Below are 19,501 nucleotides of genomic sequence, written 5' to 3' on the forward strand. Positions count from 1 at the left end.
TTAGTTGAAAGTTACCACAGATTTTATTAATTTATTTTTTCCCCCCAGCTTTCCTGAAGAGGTCTGAGCCTTGTTTCACAGCCATCCCTGAGCTGCCATATCCTCTGGGCAGAGCACTAATCCCACAGATGTCAGAGGCTTATTTTAACATGATGCATAGGTTACCCTTATCTGATCAGGGCTTGTTTTCTCTTTCCCCTCCTGCAAGCCTCTTTCTGTTTGCTCTTTGAAATTCCCATGTAAAATCTGCTCACAGTTCAAAGGTAGACAGTTTCTGAAGAATAACTTTTACCACTTGATCAGATGAAGTGATAGAGCCTGGCTTTGGGCAGAGCTTTCACCCAGCCAGGCTAGGACTGCAGCACATGTGCATGTTGCAAGGGTATATAACGTCCTGGGCAGTCGTTCCCATCTGCCCTCAAAACTCCTTCCCTGTCTTTTGCTGAAGATGAAATATCTCCTCCGCGGTATCAGTGGGGTTCTGAGTGCTCTAAGGCAATGCATACACACACATTCCTGCATAGCTAACGTGTATGGCAGAGAGGAGGCAGGATGGGAGGTCAAGCCACGTCCATCCCATCAGGATTCTGAGGGTGACAAATGACAATGTGATGGAGCAAAGCACTCAGACCTTTGATTTAATACATGATAGAATAATAAAATTGTTTTGGTTGGAGAAGACCTTTAAGATCATCACAGAATCATAGAATTGCCTGGCTGAAAAAAGACCTTGGGATCATTGAGCCCAACCATTACCTAACTCTGCCAAGGCTGGTGCTAAGCCATGTCCCTCAGCACCACATCTCTGCATCTTCTAAACACCTCCAGGGATGGGGATTCCACCACCTCCCTGGGCAGCCTGGTCCAGTGTTTGAGAACTCTTTCAGTGAAGAAATTTCTTCTAATGTCCAGCCTAAACTTCCCTTGGTGCACCTTGAAAGGTACACCTCATTCTATCACCCATTACCAGGGAGAGGAGACCAACACCCACCTTGCTACAACCTCCGCACAACACTGGTGTGAACTGGCAGGGAAGTGGAGTTCTGTCTTGGACTTTAAGGAAAATTAGTTGCTAATGCTGTCAGGCAGCTGGAGAGCCTCTGCTCTGCCCACTCTGTCAGGAACAGCCAGCTCTCTTCCACCAAATCTCTCTCAACAGACCCCACAGTCTTGAAAGCTCCACTGGGCAATGGTTAGAGCTTCCAGCTCTGCGCTCTTTTTTTTTGTTTGAAATTCTGGTGTCAGCAGGCAGGGACAAGACAGAGAAGCGTTAGGCCAAGTCTAGATGATGCATCATGTGAGATTACTGCAGTACCTGCCCTGCAGCTCCATCCCTTGCCCATCCCTGTGCAAACATCGCTGGTACTTTGTCATACAACATTTGAACATGAGACCACATAAAACAAACACCACCACTTGAACCCACTTATCACAGCATAATCTCTTTCCATTCCATGGATGAGTGAACTCCTCCGGAAATGGGAGCTGTTGAAGCTTCCCAGGTGCTCGAGCTCCCTCCCTCCTCTCATTGTGTCATCTCAGCCTCTTGCAGACTTGCCCAGCTCAGGTGAGTTTGTGAGGCACCGTTGCTCCCCAGCTCAGGGACATCAAACAACCAGACATGAAGCACTACGCTACCTTCCAGCGCTACTTCTTCCCTGTCACCATGTCTGGAGTAAGAGGAAGCAGTCTGAAATTTGTCCTCTTCCTCCTTTTACCTGCATTGAAGAAGGAGGAATTGAAGCAGTGGGCTGGGAAGTGCAGTTAGCTGCCTAGGGCAGAGCCGGGAAGCCGTCTGTAGGGGAGAAGAAACCCAATGTCTGTGAATCCTGCTGTTCTGCGGGGCAACTTGGGCAGGAATTTGACTTGTAGTTGTAGACAGGGATCAGAAAATTCGGGCTTGTTTCCATTCCTACCTTCATGGGCTCGCCCCAAAGCTGTGAGTATCCCACAAATCCCTTCCCAGCCTCGGCCACGCAGCGAGGCTCAAAGAAGCTGCTCGGCATGACAGGCTTTGAAAAGAGAGACTGAAAATACTGATCATTGCCACCTCTAAATCAAATAAATCACAATTTCCCTTACTCACAGAGTTTCAGCAAGTAGCTTAAAGATCTGTGAGGACCAAAAGGCAGAAATGTACATTTATTATACGTCTGGTTTTTTTACCTCACATAAGGAAAAATAAACCAACCCAACGTTTTGTCAAGTGTCCGCAGCACTGCAAAGCCACCAGAGCAATAGAAACTCTTCCACAACTTCTTTAAGCTTTGGATAGTGCCCTGGAAGAAAAATGCAGCAATTCCTCATAAGATCAACAGATAAACCCATGAGCTTTCAAGGCGATTTTTTTTTCCCCTAACAGACACTTCATAAAATCTTATTTCCAAGAACTTTGTCCAACGGTAACTCACTTTGTGACCCTGCAAGCTGAAATCTTGAGAAGCTACTAAGAAGGAAACGAGAGAATTGAAAACTCAAATCCAATCCAGTCCTCGCTCTGCACTTTAATGGAATATTCTCATTTTCACTTTGAAGGTGTTGGGACATGGAGGCATACTTAAACAGTGCTTAAATTCGAATTAAATTTAAATTCAAAGCAAATACTTTATTTCAAGGTGATTATTCATCGAAGTAATTAAATAACTGCTCTCATCCCCACCCACCCCCTTTCCATTCCTGCTACTTTTTACATGCTGAAATACTTGAAGTACTCCTACAATTTCTATTTAATTTTTCTTTCCTTAAGAGTCTTGTACTTGACCCTCTTTTTTTTTCTCTTCTTCTTCTTTCTTGAGTTGCGGGGAAGCAGCGGCTAAAAAACTTTGGGGAGTTGCTTTTTTCTTTCTAGTCGCAATTAGAAGGCTGGATTCCGCCGGTAATTAAAATCAAATGCTCCAAAGAGACGCTGCGAAACCAGAGAGAGCTTGAGAGCGGCAGCAAGCAGAGAGAGCGTTTAAACAGGGAATGTTTCTTCTGAAGGGGCCGAAATTTTGCGGGTAACACTCCCTCCCCCAGCCCCCCGAGAAGCCCGGACCCGAAAGCTCACCCCGAGGTGCCGCATCCTCCTCCGGACGCTGCAAAGACGCCGGCGCCGGGCGAGACTCGCCGGCTCTGCCTTCCCGAGTGTCCGGGACTGAGCCCAGAGGCGGGAAGGCTGCGGGGAGAGACGGGGTGAGGGGGCTGGAGATCGTTTTGGTTCTTCCCATCAATTTGCTGCTTTTCCTCCGTTTTTTAGCCATTAGAGAGAGCGGGTAGCGCACGGCGGCACCGGGAACATCGGGGCTCGGCAACCGGAGGGCTGAAGGGATTAAACGGGCAGTTCAAACTTCTTTTACAACCGGGGCGCACCGGTGCCTTCTGCCTAAAAACCCGCACGGAAAATGAGCTTTAAAAGTGATCGGCCGTACCCAGAGTACGAACCGCTCTCGCTGTACCGGAGCCCCGGGGAGGTGTCGTCTGCTGTTGCCTTATCCCGGTGGCACCTCGCAATTCTTCACCGCGCCTGCCTCATTCCACAAGGCTTAGAATAGGGCTAGGGAAGAGGCTAAGCATCCCGCCGCCGAGCCGTACCCGTTCTCCGGTACCACCGGGCAAGCCTAGGAGGGACCCTCCGCGCACCGGGAATATAAAACACACTGGGGCTATAAAACACTGCTGGTGGGAGGGAGGCCTTCTGGATAATCTGCAGCAGGGAGGGGGAAACTCCACACACCCCAAAAGACGGCCCGGGGCAGCAGGACCCCTCAGCAGCGGTAGCAGCACCAGCGGCGGCTCCAGTCAGTGGAGTGGAGGGAGCGCGATGGGCGGGTGGGGGCGATTCTCCGCCCATTATGCAAATAAGACATCAACTTCCACCAATGGGCAGCTGGGAGGGAGGCGGGGCCTCTTGCTCGCCCATTAAAATCACTTGTTGCCAGGGGCCGCGTTTCGCACCGGACCTGCAGCGCGGGCGCGGAGCGGGACGGCGGCAGGACTGCGCCTGGTTCTGGTTGTTTGCTGCTTTTCGGCTGATTTTTAAAGTTGTTTTTCCCTTTTTGACGGCTTTTGATTTTTATTTTTCTAAAGTTTTTTTTTTCTTTTAAAATATTTTTTTTTCTTTGCTTTTCGAGCACCCGCGGAGGAGTGCGCAGCCCCCCGCTACTTCACTCCGGGCACATCTTCGCCCCTTTTGGGGGGGCTTAGCCCCTTCGCCTCCTTTTTTAACCCTCACCCCTTCACGGCCACCCCAATGCTCAACATGACCGAGGAGCACGACAAAGCGCTGGAGGCTCCGTGCAGCCCCACCGGCACCACCAGTTCCATGTCCCACGTGGACTCGGATTCCGACTCGCCGCTTTCCCCCGCCGGTTCCGAGGGTCTGGGCTGCGCCCCAGCAGCCGCTCCGCGTCCTCCCGGGGCCGCTCCGTTGGGCTCTAAGGTGGATGCGGCCGAGGTTGACGAGCGCTTTCCCGCCTGCATCCGCGACGCCGTCTCGCAGGTGCTGAAGGGCTACGACTGGAGCCTGGTGCCTATGCCTGTCCGAGGCAACGGATCGCTCAAGGCCAAGCCGCACGTCAAACGGCCCATGAATGCCTTCATGGTCTGGGCGCAGGCCGCCCGCAGGAAACTGGCCGACCAGTATCCGCATCTGCACAACGCCGAGCTCAGCAAGACCCTGGGCAAGCTCTGGCGGTGAGTTCTGTGCTGCGCATCTGCGCGTCTCTTCTGCGGGGTTACCGCGGCCGCGCACTTCCCTCTCAGCGGACTAGTGCACGGCTGCCAGCAGCGCATCGTCCTCCGCGGACACGGCTGCGTAGGGCACCGGTCCCGGCCGCGCATCGCATCCCTTGAAGGGTACAGCCCCGCGCACCTCCTCCTTCGCGGGACGTGGCTTTCCGCATGTCCCCTTCTGCAGGGTCTCCGCGCCGGACTGAGCTGCACACAGACACCCTCACCCCTGCCTCCAGTCGCTTAGCGGGACTGGACCGGCGGGACGCCCGCGGGCTGGCCGGGAAGGCTTTACCTCAGGGTGCGCGGCTGGCTCCTGCCTCCCACCGCTTATGGCTTGTTTTTTTCAATCCTGACTTAGTTTTTTGGCCGCGGGGGAACCTTGCAGCGTTTGAAGCTGACGTGCAGAAATAGCCCCTGGGTTTCGCAGGCTATGAAGCATGCCCCGGTCCTTGCCCCGAGAAACTTCCCTGTGTGCAGGGTCCTTCTCCACGCGTGGGTTTTCCCTGCTCTGTCCCCGAGATGTGCAGCCTAGGCCCTTTCCTCTCGTTTTCCGCATCCCGTCCCCAGGAGGCTCAGATTTTTGTTTAATTGCTTCTTTCACAAAAGCTTTTTGCAACTTCTCCTCTCTCTGCTGCCTCGTGGCTTAACGGCCCTAAACCCAAAGAAACTGCCTTTTAGCAGCTACTTTAATCAACTTTCTAAGTTCTCTTCTTATCTGTGGGCTCAGAGCTGCCTACTGATTCAAACCCTTTTCGGTTTTTTTTGCTGGGTGGCCTCTTGAGTGTTCTCAGCTCTCCAGCGCTCTTCTACAAGCCATTTTTAACCGCGTGTTATATTCAGTCGTGTCTGGCTCCACCGAACGTGTGTCGTCTCCTGCCTCTTTGGGCCAGTGATGCTCTCGCTGCTGTTTTGAGACTATCCAAGACTTTCCAATGCGAGATCTAGGGCAGGGGAAAGTTTTGAAGGAATTAATGCTGTCAATATTGCTTTCTTTGTAGGAACAGGGCAAAGCTGGGAATGGTCAATGTTGTTTGTCTCGTTAAAGGGATGGCATTTTTAGGACAAACATCAGAATAATATCTGGCAGAGGCATTTAAAATGGGGCAGAAGAAGTTTGTTTTGCCTTCTTGTCATTGTCCATAGTGGTCAGTGTCTTCTGCACCTCTAGGAAAAAAAAATACACCTTTGCAGTATAGTTTAGCTCTGTTTTGCCAAATTTGTTTTCATCGAATTGCTTTGATTAGAAAATACTCTTAATTACTGTTCTGGTTGCTCAAATCGGTGTGTGGGAAATGAGCCTGAAAGTAAGGTGAAAACTTTCAAGGAAAAGATGTTAACTTGGGATGATTTTTTTTTTTTCTCTTCCCCTCTCTTCTTTTAAATTAACAAAATCCAGCTTGTTAAGTGAAAATGAGAAACGTCCCTTTGTGGAAGAAGCTGAAAGGCTCAGGGTCCAGCACAAAAAGGATCACCCGGATTATAAATACCAGCCCCGGAGGAGGAAAAGCGTGAAAGCCGGGCAGAGCGACTCCGACTCGGGGGCTGAGCTCAGCCACCACGCCGGCACGCAGATCTACAAAGCAGACAGTGGGCTGGGAGGCATGGCTGATTCCCACCATCATGGAGATCACACAGGTAAAGGACCAGCATGGGCAAAAAAACCCTGCAAATTCCACATATGCTCCTTCAGGACGTGAACCCGCTGGTGGGCATGGGTTCATCTGCCCCTCTAGATGAGTATTAGTGGGACTGAGGCCACCTAAAAGCAGGAGTCATTGCCCCCAAGAGCTGTGGTTTTGCACCGAGTTGTGAACGTGGCCACAAATTTTCTTTACTAAATATTTATAGAGCAAACTGTGTGATGGGAAACTCCTCAAATGCTGGGATCCCTGCTCCCCAGCTGGCTCAGGAGCAGGGAGAATTAATTGCCAGCTAATAAAGGTTAATAATCCCCTTGCTGGGGAAGCAGGTCCTGGAGATGCAGCTTCCCCCCAAAGCTCCCCGCTTCTCAGCGACGCTGTGAATTGGCACGGGGCGTGTGTTGACAGATTCCAGGAGGATTGCGAACGTCCTGCAGCCTCAGACGTGTCTGCGCTCTCTCCCAGCCTGGCTGGGGATCCCGGCTCCAGCTTGCACTGCCGCGATGGCTTCACTGCCTCCAGGAGAGCAGTGATGGCTTCAGGCTGCCTATGAGGAGACGCTGAGATGGTCTCTCCAAACTCACCCCATGGTTCTGCTTCCCAGGCAAGGGGGAGTTTGTGCTGCTAAGGGTGTCCTGCCATGCCCCAGAGTGATCCTGATGGATCGGCATGCTCCTCATCTCCTCCCCACTGTGAAGCATCAACCATGCAGGTGGTTTACTCCACCTGAGGACGTGGTCCTTGGTGTGGTTGCAGGGGCACATCAGCCAGCTCCTACAATGGGGGTCGTGGATTTAAATGCTCCTACAATGGGGGTTGTAGATCTAAATCCCTCTTCTTCTGTATCGATTAGGAGGGGGTGAAATATGCCTTTTTTAATTGTCCCTGATGGATGTGGATGTTTTGTGGACACTTGTTAAAGTCTTCTTGTATTTCCCTCCCCAGGCCAGACCCATGGGCCACCCACCCCACCCACCACCCCCAAAACTGACCTGCACCATGGCAGCAAGCAGGAGCTGAAGCACGAGGGCCGCCGCCTCGTGGAAAGCGGTCGCCAGAACATTGACTTCAGCAACGTGGACATCTCAGAGCTGAGCAGCGAGGTCATCAACAACATGGAGACCTTCGACGTGCACGAGTTTGACCAGTACCTACCGCTCAACGGCCACGCTGCCTTGCCGGCTGACCACGGCCCCAACGCCGCCACTGGCTCCTACGGCACGTCCTACTCCCACTCTGCCGCGGGCGCTGGTGGAACCAACCAGGTCTGGACTCACAAAAGCCCAACCTCTGCATCGCCATCGCCTGCCGACTCTGGCCAGCAAAGGCCACACATCAAAACGGAGCAGCTGAGCCCCAGCCACTACAGCGACCAGTCCCACGGCTCCCCCGCGCACTCCGACTACAGCTCCTACAGCGCCCAGGCCTGTGCCACCACTGCCTCCACCGCTACGGCTGCCACCTCCTTCTCCAGCTCCCAGTGTGACTACACGGACCTCCAGAGCTCCAACTACTACAACCCCTACCCTGGCTACCCCTCCAGCATTTACCAGTACCCCTATTTCCACTCCTCCCGCCGACCCTACGCGACGCCCATCCTCAATGGCTTGTCCATCCCACCGGCCCACAGCCCCACTGCTAACTGGGACCAGCCAGTCTATACGACCCTGACGAGGCCTTAAAGGACGTGTGGAGCTCTCCCGAGGGCTTCCCCAGCATATGCACTAATGAAGGAATGAAGAGAAGGAGTGTGGAGTGCCGCGATAGTTTCCGAAGTGCCTCCTGAGCCACTGGGAACTCTGCTCATTGTGACTGGATGTCCCCTTGCTTCAAAACTCTCCAAAAGGACAGAGCTTTATTTTTCTTTAATGAATACAACTTTAAAAAGGAAAAAAAAAAATAAAAATCAACATTAAAAGGTAATTAAGAGCGGGGAGGAAAAAAATAAAGGAGGGGGAAAAGAAAAGGGACCAGCAATTCCTTTTGAGTAAATGAAGGACAAAGATATTTGACTCCTCTGTGAGGACTGAACTTACTCCTCGTGCAAGTTGACAAGTGCAAAAGTAGAGCAGGGAAGGGGAGGGTGGGGGAAGAAAGAAAGAAACAAAAAAAAAAAAGGCTGTTTTGAGACTTTGAGGGTCTATTGCAATGTGAGGAACTGGACCAACCTTAAGGGCAAGAACTCACCGGGACCAACACGGAGGCAACCCCCAAAAAAATCCTCGGCTGACTCCGTGTAATGTTTGTGGGAACAAAAAGAGTCTGGTGGGACCAACCGATTCAGTGTCTGAAGTATTTGTTGTTTTGTTGTGGATTTGTTTTCATCTTTTTTTTTTTTTCTTCACTTTTTTCCTAGTCAGGAGTACTTCTAAACAAGGTTTGGTTGTAATTAACATTTTGTTCCTTCTGGGTGTTTCAGTTTGGTTTGGTTTTGGCTTTTTTTTTTTGGAAGCTTAAAATGTCTTTTGGTTGTTTTGGGTTTGTTGGGTTTGGTTTATTTTTTTTTTTTTTAAAGAAGAAAAACAAACCCCAATCTGTTAAATATTTATGTTCTGTATTATTTTTGTCTTTTAATTAATGAAATCATTTTGTGCAAAATGGGGAGGGGGGAAAAAAAAGGACAAAAAAAAATCAAACAAAAAATTAAGGTAGAATTTAAAAATATTTTTAAAGCTGGGGGTTTGGGAGGGAGCCTAAAAAATAGTGGAGCTGATACAGTAAAATGGTGTTATGAGCTGATAGATTAATATTTTCTTTTGGGGGGGGGGGTGGGGAGGTTGGTTTTGGGGGGGAGGGTTTTGTTAGTCTCTTCTTCATTTGGAACCGCTGCAGCAGTCGCTTGAGAGTGGGACTGAATGAATCTGCCCATCGCAGACCTGGTCACCAACGGGGAATGGAAAATGAGTTGGGGAAAGGGGTGGAAAAGTTTGCTAGCTCAACGGAGAGGCTTAAAAACAAAACAGTTGCAGGAAGGAGCAGGAGTTTCTTTTTTCCTGGCTGTTCACAATTGGCTTGAAGGCATCGCAGGGTCTTTGTACACCTCCAACACCAGGACTGCTTTGCGGGACGATGGGGTTTGAATGAGAAATTATTCGACGTCTGCTTTTTACCTTTTGGCTTCTCTAGGGACCAGATATCATCCATCAAGCTGTGAAACTAAAATCTTCTCCACTAAGGATATATATATATAAAAAAAAAGTGTGTAAAAAAAAACAAAACAAACAAGTTTAGGTACTTAGTTTTAGACTAATATTTTGTTGGTATATTTCTACTTCTTCCATTGTATGCTGAGCATATAATAACCACCTATTTTATGGTAACTTGTGCCTTTAAAAACAAAACAGACAACTTTGTAAATCTAAACCCACATTTCAGAGGTTTTTACCTTTTCTACATTTTCCTTCCTTCACTCTCTCTTTTTTTTTGTTGTTGTTTTGCCTTTTTTTGGGGTTGTTTTACTGTCTTGAAACAACTATTTTTGGCAGATTTCCTTTTTGGGGGTGGGAGGGTTGAGGCGGGGTGGGGGAGCGGCGGAGAAAACAACAACAAAAAAAAAGTGACAGAAAACTGTTGGGTTTTTTTTTATGCAATCTATTTTTCTGTGTAAAGTTTGAGAGGCTTTTGGCTGTTACTGATCTGTTCACTCGCTTCTGACTAAGCAATGCTAACTTTTGTACAGATCCATTTGATAAGATTAAAAAAAATCGCTTTTTATCAACCACGTCTTCTGGGCTTATTTTTTTCTTACTGCTTCAACCTCTCTCTGAGCTGGAAAAGGAAATGTTGGGAGCAGGTTATTTGGCCAGGGTATTTTATTATTCCTGTGTTTGCTGTTTTCCTGATGGCCTCTTGGTTTGGGGGTTGAGGGCTTTTTTTTTTCCTCACCTTGCTCCCTTTTCCTGTGCTTTGTTGTTGTCATCTTAGGAGATAATTCATTTCTCTTTAATTCTGGAGAAGAGGTCTTGTGAGGAGCAGCTATGGGGAGTGGAGGTGTTTAGTCTGGAGGAACAAGTGGCTGAGAGGAGATCTCATTGCTCTCTGCAACTCCCTGAAAGGAGGCTGAAGCCAAGTAAGGGTTGGTCTCTTCTCCCAAAGAACAAGTGATAGAATGAGAGGAAACAGCCTCAAATTGTACCAAGGGAGGTTTAGGTTGGGTGTTAGAAGAAACTGCTTCGCTGAAAGGGTTCTCCAGCACTGGAATAGGCTCCCCAGGGAGGTGGTTGAATCACCATTCCTGGAGGAATTTCACAGAGGTGATGCTGAGGGGCATGATTTAGCACCAGACTTGAACGAGTTAGATAATGGTTGGACTCAATGATCTTAAAAGGCTTTTCCAACCAAAACAGTTCTATAACTTTTAATTCTATTTTTTTTTTCCTCTCAGTGTATTTCCAGGCCTGTAATCCCAGGGATTTCACGGGATTTCATTCAGACTGCTCACATGGGTGAGGGTTTACAAGGTCAGGCTGGATAGTTTCAGCCCAAGTTGATTTTATTCTGTCTAGCACATAGGAGTGGTACCCTACCAAGTGCTGTTTGGGAGCTCTTGTGAATACCTCTGAGTGAGGATGGCAACAAAATTATACATTCCATGCAGCGGTTGGTGTGTTTGTTTCTCTTCAATGCAGCCATTAAAGCAGTCACATTTGTGACTTTTTGCTTATATAAATGAAGTTGCAGTTTGCTTTCACTGGTGCAAGGCTTTCAAGACTGGGCTCTTAACTGAGGGATGAGGGAAGCTTGGCTGCTCCTGCCTGAGAAACGAGCTGGGGACTTGCAGCGCTGCGACAAATGCTTTAGCCTGGGGAAAATAAATGTGATGACAATTAATGAAGCTTCAGGAACATTAACAGAGTCTGAACAACAGAGTCCCAATGCAAATTTGCTGCTTGCAGGATCTGCCAAGAGCTATCTTGCCAGAGTGTCTGTAACTGGACACCATTTTCTCCACACTCATTTACAGAACTGCTGGCAAAATGACTTTATTGCGCTCTACGCCAAAGCTGCAGAATCGCTTTCAGAGGAGGCTTTCTTTTCTCCTGCCTTCCAGTTACAATCTGAGTTTTCAAGTCTTAAGCCTACCTCACACTCAAAAAGTAAATGTGTTTTGGCTTTGCTTGTTCTGCACTTTGAGATAGAGCTGCTCCAGAGCCTCACACTTCAGCAGGGGGAAGAAAAGAGTGGGATGGGAATTGCAGTGTTCGCTGTTAAACATCAAGAAGAAACAGAACTCACAGTGACTTCACCAACAGCTGGATTCATCTTTAAAATAGAGTTAAAATTTGATAATCTTGTGAGTAATAATAAAAAGCTGGAAGCAGGAACTGCACTAAAGCATTTCTGGTTCATGGGAGGCAGTGATGGGGAGCTGTGCACCCGTCAGGTTGGGTCCCCGGCACAGGCTTAGGGAACGTTACCGAGGTCATCTTCATTCTGCCAGGGTCTTTCACCAGCCATGGCTTCCTAGCACAGAGTGACATCCTGTGGGTGCAACAGTCTTGGCATGTCCAGGGGCTGTTTGTTTGGAGGTGTACTCTGCTTCCATGGGAGCCCTGGGGCTCCTGGCCCAACCTAGCTGCTGCACCAAGGAAAAGCACATCTAAATTAGGCAGATTTTAAATCCACTTGCTTTTGGCCATGCTTGTTTTGGCTTTATTTCCACTTGGTTTTGCTTTCTACAAGCTTTGCAAAATCAGCCTTGCTTTGACTGATGTCTGGAGAAGTACAATGCTACAGATCTAGACCCTTTGGTGGGTAAAAGTGGTAACGTGAGCCCTGAAGACCCTTCAGCAGCTCCTGGAGGCAGCTGCCCTTGGAGCAGCTACTGCTGAGTGGTGGCATTCAACTTCTTTTGGCATCTCCCCGAGTCTGGGCTACTCACTGCACATTCATCGTTGAGTAAAATTCAAAGATGTTACCAAATGGCTGCTCAGGCTGGTGACAGGCAGGTAAAATTCACCAGCCTGAATAAAATCCCAGGCTTTAGGGTGAGCTGGGAATTTCCAAGGCCACCAGAAGCGCTTAGATTCACAGTCAAACATACAAATCACCCATTTAGTTTCCAAAGCACAAAAACATCCAGCAAGGGCCACAGTTTTTATTCAGAGAAGAGCATTCTGAGTTAAAATTCATGCTGTTTGTCAAACTGCATTTTCCTGCATTGTCCTTGCCTTCCATGTTCTGTGCAGACGCTGTCCACAGCAAAGGGAAGTGATTTTCCATGAGCCCAGCATCTTCCTGCCATGAATGGCAGCATTGTGTGTCCCGAGCCCGGCTCTGATGGCTCTTGTGTTGGCGTGAATCTGGAATGCCTCTGCAGAAGTCAATGAGATCAGGTGAAACCAAGACCGGCTTTTGACCCCTGGCTGTCAACAAAAAAGGCTTCTCAAGATAATTGCAGGGATGCACAAGCGATAAAAGTTCCTCCTTTGTAAGTTGTGCTGCGGAGGATAATGGATGCTGCTGCTGCTGTTTATCAGAACGGCGCAGAAGGTTCTCTTCACTCAGAAAGGGGAAATTCATTTTATAGACCATATCCACATTCCTGCTGCATGCTGGAGAAAGTCCCTTCCCAGCCTCCTTCTTATTATTTTTCCTGGAGTGATATCGACTTTTGGTACACTTTTTTTGGTCTTTCTCTTTCTTTCTTCTCTCTCTCTCTCTCTCCCTCTCTTTCTTCCTCTCTCTCTCTTTCTTTCTCTTCCTCTTTCTCTTTCTTCCTCTCTCTTTTTCTCTCTTTCTCTCTCTCTCTTTCTCTCTCTCTCTCTTTCTCCCTCTCTCTTTCTCTTTCGCTCTCTCTTTCTTCCTCTCTCTTTCTCTCTCTTTCTCTCTCTTCCTCTCTCTTTTTTCTCTCTATTCCTCTCTCTTTTTCTCTCTTTCTCTTGCTCTCTCTTTCTCTCTCTTTCTTCCTCTCTCTTTTTCTCTCTTTCTCCCTCTCTCTTTTTCTCTCTTTCTCTTCCTCTCTCTCTCTCTCTCTTTCTTCCTCTCTCTTTTTCTCTCTCTCTCTCTCTCTTTTTCTCTTTCTCTTCCTCTCTCTTTTTCTCTCTCTCTCTCTTTCCCCCTCTCTCTCTTTCTTTATCTCTATTTTTCTCTTTCTCTCCCTCTCTCTCTCTCTTTTTCTCTCTCTTTCTCTTTCTCTCCTTCTCTCTCTTCCTCTCCCTTTTTCTCACTCTTTCTTCCTCTCTCTCTTCCTCTCTCTCCCTCTCTTTCTTTCTTTCTTTCTTTCTTTCTTTCTTTCTTTCTTTCTTTCTTTCTTTCTTTCTTTCTTTCTTTCTTTCTTCCTTCCTTCCTTCCTTCCTTCCTCCCTTCCTCCCTTCCTCCCTTCCTCCCTTCCTCCCTTCCTCCCTTCCTCCCTTCCTCCCTTCCTCCCTTCCTCCCTTCCTCCCTTCCTCCCTTCCTCCCTTCCTCCCTTCCTCCCTTCCTCCCTTCCTCCCTTCCTCCCTCCCTCCCTCCCTCCCTCCCTCCCTCCCTCCCTTCCTCCCTTCCTCCCTTCCTCCCTTTCTTCCTCTCTCTTTCTCTCTTTCTCTTCCTCTTTCTTTCTCTCTTTCATTTTATGCCTGGGTGTTATGTTTATGGCACAGAAATGTCTGAAGTGACCCTTTTGTGAGGGTGGTGTTCAGCTCTAATGCACTTCCACGTGGCTATATCCCAGCTCCTTTTCCATGGGTTGGCCTCCTTGGGATGTTTAGATTTTCCAGCTAGGCTCTCCAGACCCATCTCAAGGCAAGACAATGGTTTTAAACTGGAGCAGGGTTGGACATAAAGAGGAAGTTCTTTGTGATGAGAGTGGTAGAATACTGGAACAGGTTGCCTGGAGATGTGGTGGAGGTCCCATGCCTAGAGGCATTCAAGGTGAAACTTGATGGGGTCCTGAGCAACCTGATCTAGTTAAAGATGACCCTGCTGACTGCAGGGGGGTTGGACAAGATGACCTTTGAGAGTGCCTTCCAACCCAAAGCATTCTGTGACTCCATGAAGACATGAGACTGTGAGAGTTGATCTATGGAACAACCCATCTTGGCTGAGCTCCCTGGACCCTTCCCATACAGAACTTCTCCCTGTGGGATCTCCAGGGATTTGTCCATACTCACACACTACTCCTGGAAGCAGCAGCTATGGGGCTGCCCCCACCCAGCATCCCCAGCCTTGATGAGATGTGCAGCTACCTCATCCTTCTACCACATTTAATCCTCCCATTGCCAAGGCCAGGTGCTGACAGCCCCTGGTTAGTTGGGGTATTTTTGTGATCTGGAAGGCAAACATATTCAATATAAACTAAAACTTGCTAGAGACAGGAATATGTGGTGCTGGAGCACCAGGAGGGCAGCAGAAGCCATAATCAGATGAGCAGCAGGTGCTGTGACCATAATGTGACCAGGGCAGAGCTCCAACGCTGTGCAAAGCCAGAGACATCTGGGGAGCAAGAGCAGTGATGTGCAAGCCCTTAGGAAGGCTTGGTGGCCACAGCAGCTGCAGGGCCAGGGCTGGGCAAGCTGAGGAGATGCTGTAGTGAACATAGCCTGGGAATGAACCCAACCCTCAGGGAAGGCTTTAAGATGGCTCTGGGGTTGCCTTATTTTCAGCCTTGAGAAGCATGAGGTTGGGTGCAATTGGTTTAGAGGTGTTTTACATCTGAAGGCAAGTTGTCCAGCATGACTTCACCAGAACCCAAACTCCTTTTCTGAGAGCCTGGAGTAAAAGCAAGGAATTTCACATTAACTCCTGAATGTTCCATGTGAGTGACGCACAGAGGAACCCCAGCTCCCAGGAGAGGCATTGTCCTGTGCCTCACCACTGCTGCACCCTGCACACGCACTGCAATGTTTTTGGGTTATTTGTTAGTTCATGAAGAGAGGAAAGCTGAACAGGACAGCCAGGGAGACCCAGCCCAGCCCCAGTCCCATCTCCTCCACCACTGCCCAGCTGAGCTGGGTTGGTGTCACTTTAAGTTGATTTTACTCCTCAGGAATTAAGGATGGCACCAAATGGCAAAGGACGAGACTTGGGGAGGGAAAACGTTTCCCAAATGAGTCAGCAGGAGCTAAAAATAATCCCCCCTGGAGCCCAAACCACAGAAAAATGGTGCTTATTACAAATTGCTTCGTTCTCCTGCCATCCTGCCAGCCTGCAGAGGTTGCAGGGCAATCCCTGGCGATGTGACGTGACACTATCCAGGGGCTGCTCCCTCAGCGTGGGGTTTTGGGAGCCATCAGCTCTTTGCTCAGCTTGGGAGGCTCCTGGTGGGTCTCTGGGGCTTGTGTCACAGAGTATTTGCAGATGACAGTGGCTGTGGTTGGAGTGGAGGCTGCTCCTGTGGTTTAGGTGGAAAGGGAGTTTATTTTCCTGCAGTATCTTGCTGCATGAGGAGAGGAAGAGAAGGCAACTTTGGAGTCCCAAGTTAGTAACCAGATAATTAAAGCAGCCACGGAAGCCTTCTCCTATGCTTTTATACAGAATGCACAGGTATGAAAATTAGAAGAAAAGAAACTTTCAGCAACTTACCTGGGGCCTTAGCATAGATCATAGGATCACAGGATCACAGAATTTAGGGGTTGGAAGGGACCCAAGGAGATCATTGATTCCAACTGCCATGCCAGAGCAGGACCATACAATCTAACTCAGGTCACACAGGCGTGCTTCCAGACAGGCCTTGAGAGTCTCCAGAGAAGGAGACTCCACAACCTCTCTGAGGAGCCTGTGCCAGTGCTCTGTGACCCTTACAGGAAAGAAGTTCCCCCTTGTGCTGAGCTGGAACCTCCTGTGCTGCAGCTTCCATCCAGTGCTCCTTGTCCTATCCCAGGGAGCAGTGAGCAGAGCCTGTCCCCCCTCTCCTGACCCCCAGCCCTCAGATATCTATAGACATTTATTAAATCCCCTCTCAGTCTTCTCCAGACTAAGCAGCCCCAGGTCCCTCAGCCTCTCCTCACCAGGCAGTGCTCCAGACCCCTAATCATCCTCGTAGATGTGGTGCTGAGGGACATGGTTTAGCCCCATACTTGATAGAGTTAGATGATGGTTAGACTCGATGGTCTTACAGGGCTTTTCCAACCAAAACAATTCCATGTTTCTATGACTTTATCAAACCACTCATTCTTCACTGCAAAAATAAAAAGTCAGTTTTAACAGGGCTCAGAAACCAAACCTACTCCCACCTTTGGTGGTGCTTGCCTGCAGAAGAGTCACCGTGGTGGCATGGGAGTCACTGTGGTGGCATGGGAGTCACCAGTTGCCACCAGCCTGGGGACTCTTGCTCAGAATTGGTTTGGCACTTGGGAAACCATGGTGAGTAGCACTGCAAAGTGGGGCTTTGCCCTCCTGGTGCTTGAAAGAGCCGCTGGCGTTGCTGCTGACCCCTATTAAGGAGCTCCCATATGGCTGGGGAGCTCAGCCATGCACAGTGTGTCACTGGCTTAACTGGAGTGTTGGTTTTGACCTGATTTAGTGAAACCCATGCAGCAGAAAAAGAAGAAGAAGAAAAGGGAGGAGGGGAGGGGGGGAAAGCCAGTTAGACACACTTGTTGAGGTTTAAAAGCCGGCTTCTTTCACTTTATCTTAAACCAATTAGCAGTGAAAACCAAGCCACTCCTAATCCAAAATAAGAGGGTGTCCTTCCCTGCCTCCACCACCCGCTCCTGGGGCTCTGTTGGTTTAGGGAAAGCAATGCGAAGCCACCGGGCTGGATGGAGAAGCTGTGCCCGGCGAGGCGCGATGCTCCCCCCGCCCCGTCCCGCCGCGGCTCCGCTCTCCTACCCGCGCTGGCATCGGCTCCTGCTCCCCGTATTTGTTTGCGGCTCTGCGCTCAGGCAATATTGTGACTGCCAGCGATGTGATATTAAAACATTTACCCAAAAGACCTCTGCCTGCCTTTCTCCTCCCCTCGTTCATCCCTTTCCTCCTCCTCCTCCCCCTCCTTTTCCTCCTTTTTTTTTTTTCCCTTATCCCTTTCGGTGTCTGTCTAAATTCCCAGCGTAGCGCTGGAGGTCTTCACCCAGGAAAGGGTTAAACGTTTTGCAAGGTCTTGTTTGAGGTAGAGTGAATTTTAACCACCACACACATAACGAATGCGAACCAGCCTGAATTGCTGGTGAGGAGCCAAGAGCACAAGAGAGGAGCTGCTGAATTTTAATGATTCATTATTGCATGGAAGGCCTTTGTCTTCCTTTATCCGGTGCACAATAAAAGAATTAATTGGACAGAAAATGGCAGGGCAAAGAACTGACAAGTCATTAAGGGGCTCTGAATGGCTGATTAGGTGCACATTGGGGGTGGAATTTCAACTGCACTGTTTCAGCAAGGGCTCCAGAATAATAATGGCATGGCACAGTTTATATTTTGTATGCAGTACCAGAAAGGCCTTTATGTAAGCATTGTGGTGCTATTTATTATGCTGTCTATTTAGCCATTGTTGGCATTGTGCTTGCAATAAGAATGCACAAACAAAGTTGGGGTGGGTTTTTTTGTTGTTTGATTTTGGTGTTTTTCTTTTTCTTCTCACCCCTCCCCTTTTTTCCCCCCCTTTTCTCCCTTTCTTTCTTTCTCTTTCTTTCTTTCTTTCTTTCTTTCTTTCTTTCTTTCTTTCTTTCTTTCTTTCTTTCTTTCTTTCTTTCTTTCTTTCTTTCTTTCTTTCTTTCTTTCTTTCTTTCTTTCTTTCTTTCTTTCTTTCTTTCTTTCTTTCTTTCTTTCTTTCTTTCTTTCTTTCTTTCTTTCTTTCTTTCTTTCTTTCTTTCTTTCTTTCTTTCTTTCTTTCTCTTTCTTTCTTTCTTTCTTTCTTTCTTTCTTTCTTTCTTTCTTTCTTTCTTTCTTTCTTTCTTTCTTTCTTTCTTTCTTTCTTTCTTTCTTTCTTTCTTTCTTTCTTTCCCCTTTCCTCCTTTTTAACTTCACCAAAGCAAAATAATTGGGAATCAGAATCTCACTCCATGGAGAGTTTTATCAGCTTTTGTGTGTGTGTGTGTGTCCACCCAGTAAATATTTGGACTTGTGAGAAGCAGCTTCATTTAGCAAAAGGAAAAAGAACTAATAAACCTCTCCCACTTCTTCTTCCCCCTCTCTCCACCCCCCCCCCCCCATCCCCCCCACCTCCACCTCCACCCTTTCCCCATCATTCCCAAACAGCCACCATCCAGGAAAGCCTCCTGCAGCTGCTGGAGCCCCTGTGAGTGCTGGGGCACTGACCACTTCCACTCCCAAGGCTCAGGAGGATGAAGCTGAAGGAAAAGCAGCCAAGTGGAATTATTGGTCGCTAGGAAGTGGAGTGAACCTCTCGCACACGCATCCTTTGAGGCGGCTTCTGCCAAAGTTTCCTTCTTCTTCTTGTTGATGTTAAGCAGTTGCCTGTGAGTTAGAATAAAACCCACACACACAGAAAGGAAAAGAAGAATCAAAACCCCATCCAGGCAGGTTGGGTAGGTGTGATTTTGATGAGGAATGCAGCTTTGGTTTGGGTTTGGGTTGGGTGTTTTTTTTTGTTAGCTGAAGAGAAGAACAAACAGAAACAGCAGTTTGCTGTCAGGGCTGTGCACAGCTGGTTGAGTTTCAGGGGGAAAAGGAAAGGGGGGGGGGGTGAGGGGGAAAGAAACTTTAATGAAAATGCAGGGTTTGGTTGGGTTGTTTCCTTGCAAGTGATTCATTACAGCCTGATGGAAAGGGAAAGCTCTCACCATCGCCTACCTTACAGATCTTCACACGTTTTTCGTCTTCCTCAAAAGCTGGCAGAGGGTAACTCCGTTTGTGACAGCCTCCTCCCTGCCCTCAGGGTGCCACCTGACCTCACTGCTGGGTGATAACTAAGAGGCTCCTTCCTCTCCTGAATCACCAGCTGTAGGCACCCCTACACCTGTCTGCTACCAGGCAGCTGCTGGCCATGGGGCTGCTGTGCCAGTGGTGAACCCTGGATTTCCAAGGAATAGAGGAGGAAAAGCCACAAGTGCTGATGGATCTCATCCAGCTTCCCCTACAGCCTGCCTGAATCCTCCTGCTGACTTGTGGGGCAGCTGAGAGGGACTGGCTTGGACTGAGATCAATGTTTCTCAATATCTAAAGGGCAGGAGGATGGGGCCAGACTATTTTCAGTAGTGCCCAGCTACAGGACAAGGGGCAGTAGGCACAAACTGGAACCTAAGAGGTTTTGTCTAAACAAGAGGAGAAAATTCTTT

General features: G+C 48.6%; 1 protein-coding gene and 1 long non-coding RNA gene across 2 annotated transcripts; one reads left to right on the forward strand and one right to left on the reverse strand.

The window, feature by feature from the left end:
- Window positions 1-2,484: 2,484 nt before the first annotated feature.
- On the reverse strand, window positions 2,485-3,703 carry LOC135180778 (uncharacterized). Its single transcript, XR_010304558.1, has 2 exons — window positions 3,047-3,703; window positions 2,485-2,905 (listed from the first exon to the last, which is right to left on the reverse strand). It is a non-coding gene; the product is annotated as an uncharacterized LOC135180778 (long non-coding RNA).
- A 219-nt stretch (window positions 3,704-3,922) lies between these two features.
- SOX8 (SRY-box transcription factor 8) lies at window positions 3,923-10,068 on the forward strand. Its single transcript, XM_064153522.1, has 3 exons — window positions 3,923-4,671; window positions 6,107-6,345; window positions 7,296-10,068. The coding sequence occupies exons 1-3, from the start codon at window positions 4,229-4,231 to the stop codon at window positions 8,030-8,032; spliced, it is 1,419 nt and encodes a 472-aa protein (XP_064009592.1). The 5' UTR covers window positions 3,923-4,228; the 3' UTR covers window positions 8,033-10,068.
- The last annotated feature ends 9,433 nt before the right edge of the window (window positions 10,069-19,501 follow it).

This window comes from Pogoniulus pusillus, chromosome 13 (assembly GCF_015220805.1).
Source record: "Pogoniulus pusillus isolate bPogPus1 chromosome 13, bPogPus1.pri, whole genome shotgun sequence".
Taxonomy (NCBI): Eukaryota; Metazoa; Chordata; class Aves; order Piciformes; family Lybiidae; genus Pogoniulus; species Pogoniulus pusillus.

Coding starts and splice junctions, on each gene's coding strand:
- SOX8 (XM_064153522.1), top strand. CDS start 4,229: ATGCTCAACATGACCGAGGAGCACGACAAAGCGCTGGAGGCTCCGTGC. Junction 4,672..6,106: donor ACCCTGGGCAAGCTCTGGCG/GTGAGTTCTGTG, acceptor AACAAAATCCAG/CTTGTTAAGTGAAAATGAGA. Junction 6,346..7,295: donor CCATCATGGAGATCACACAG/GTAAAGGACCAG, acceptor TTCCCTCCCCAG/GCCAGACCCATGGGCCACCC.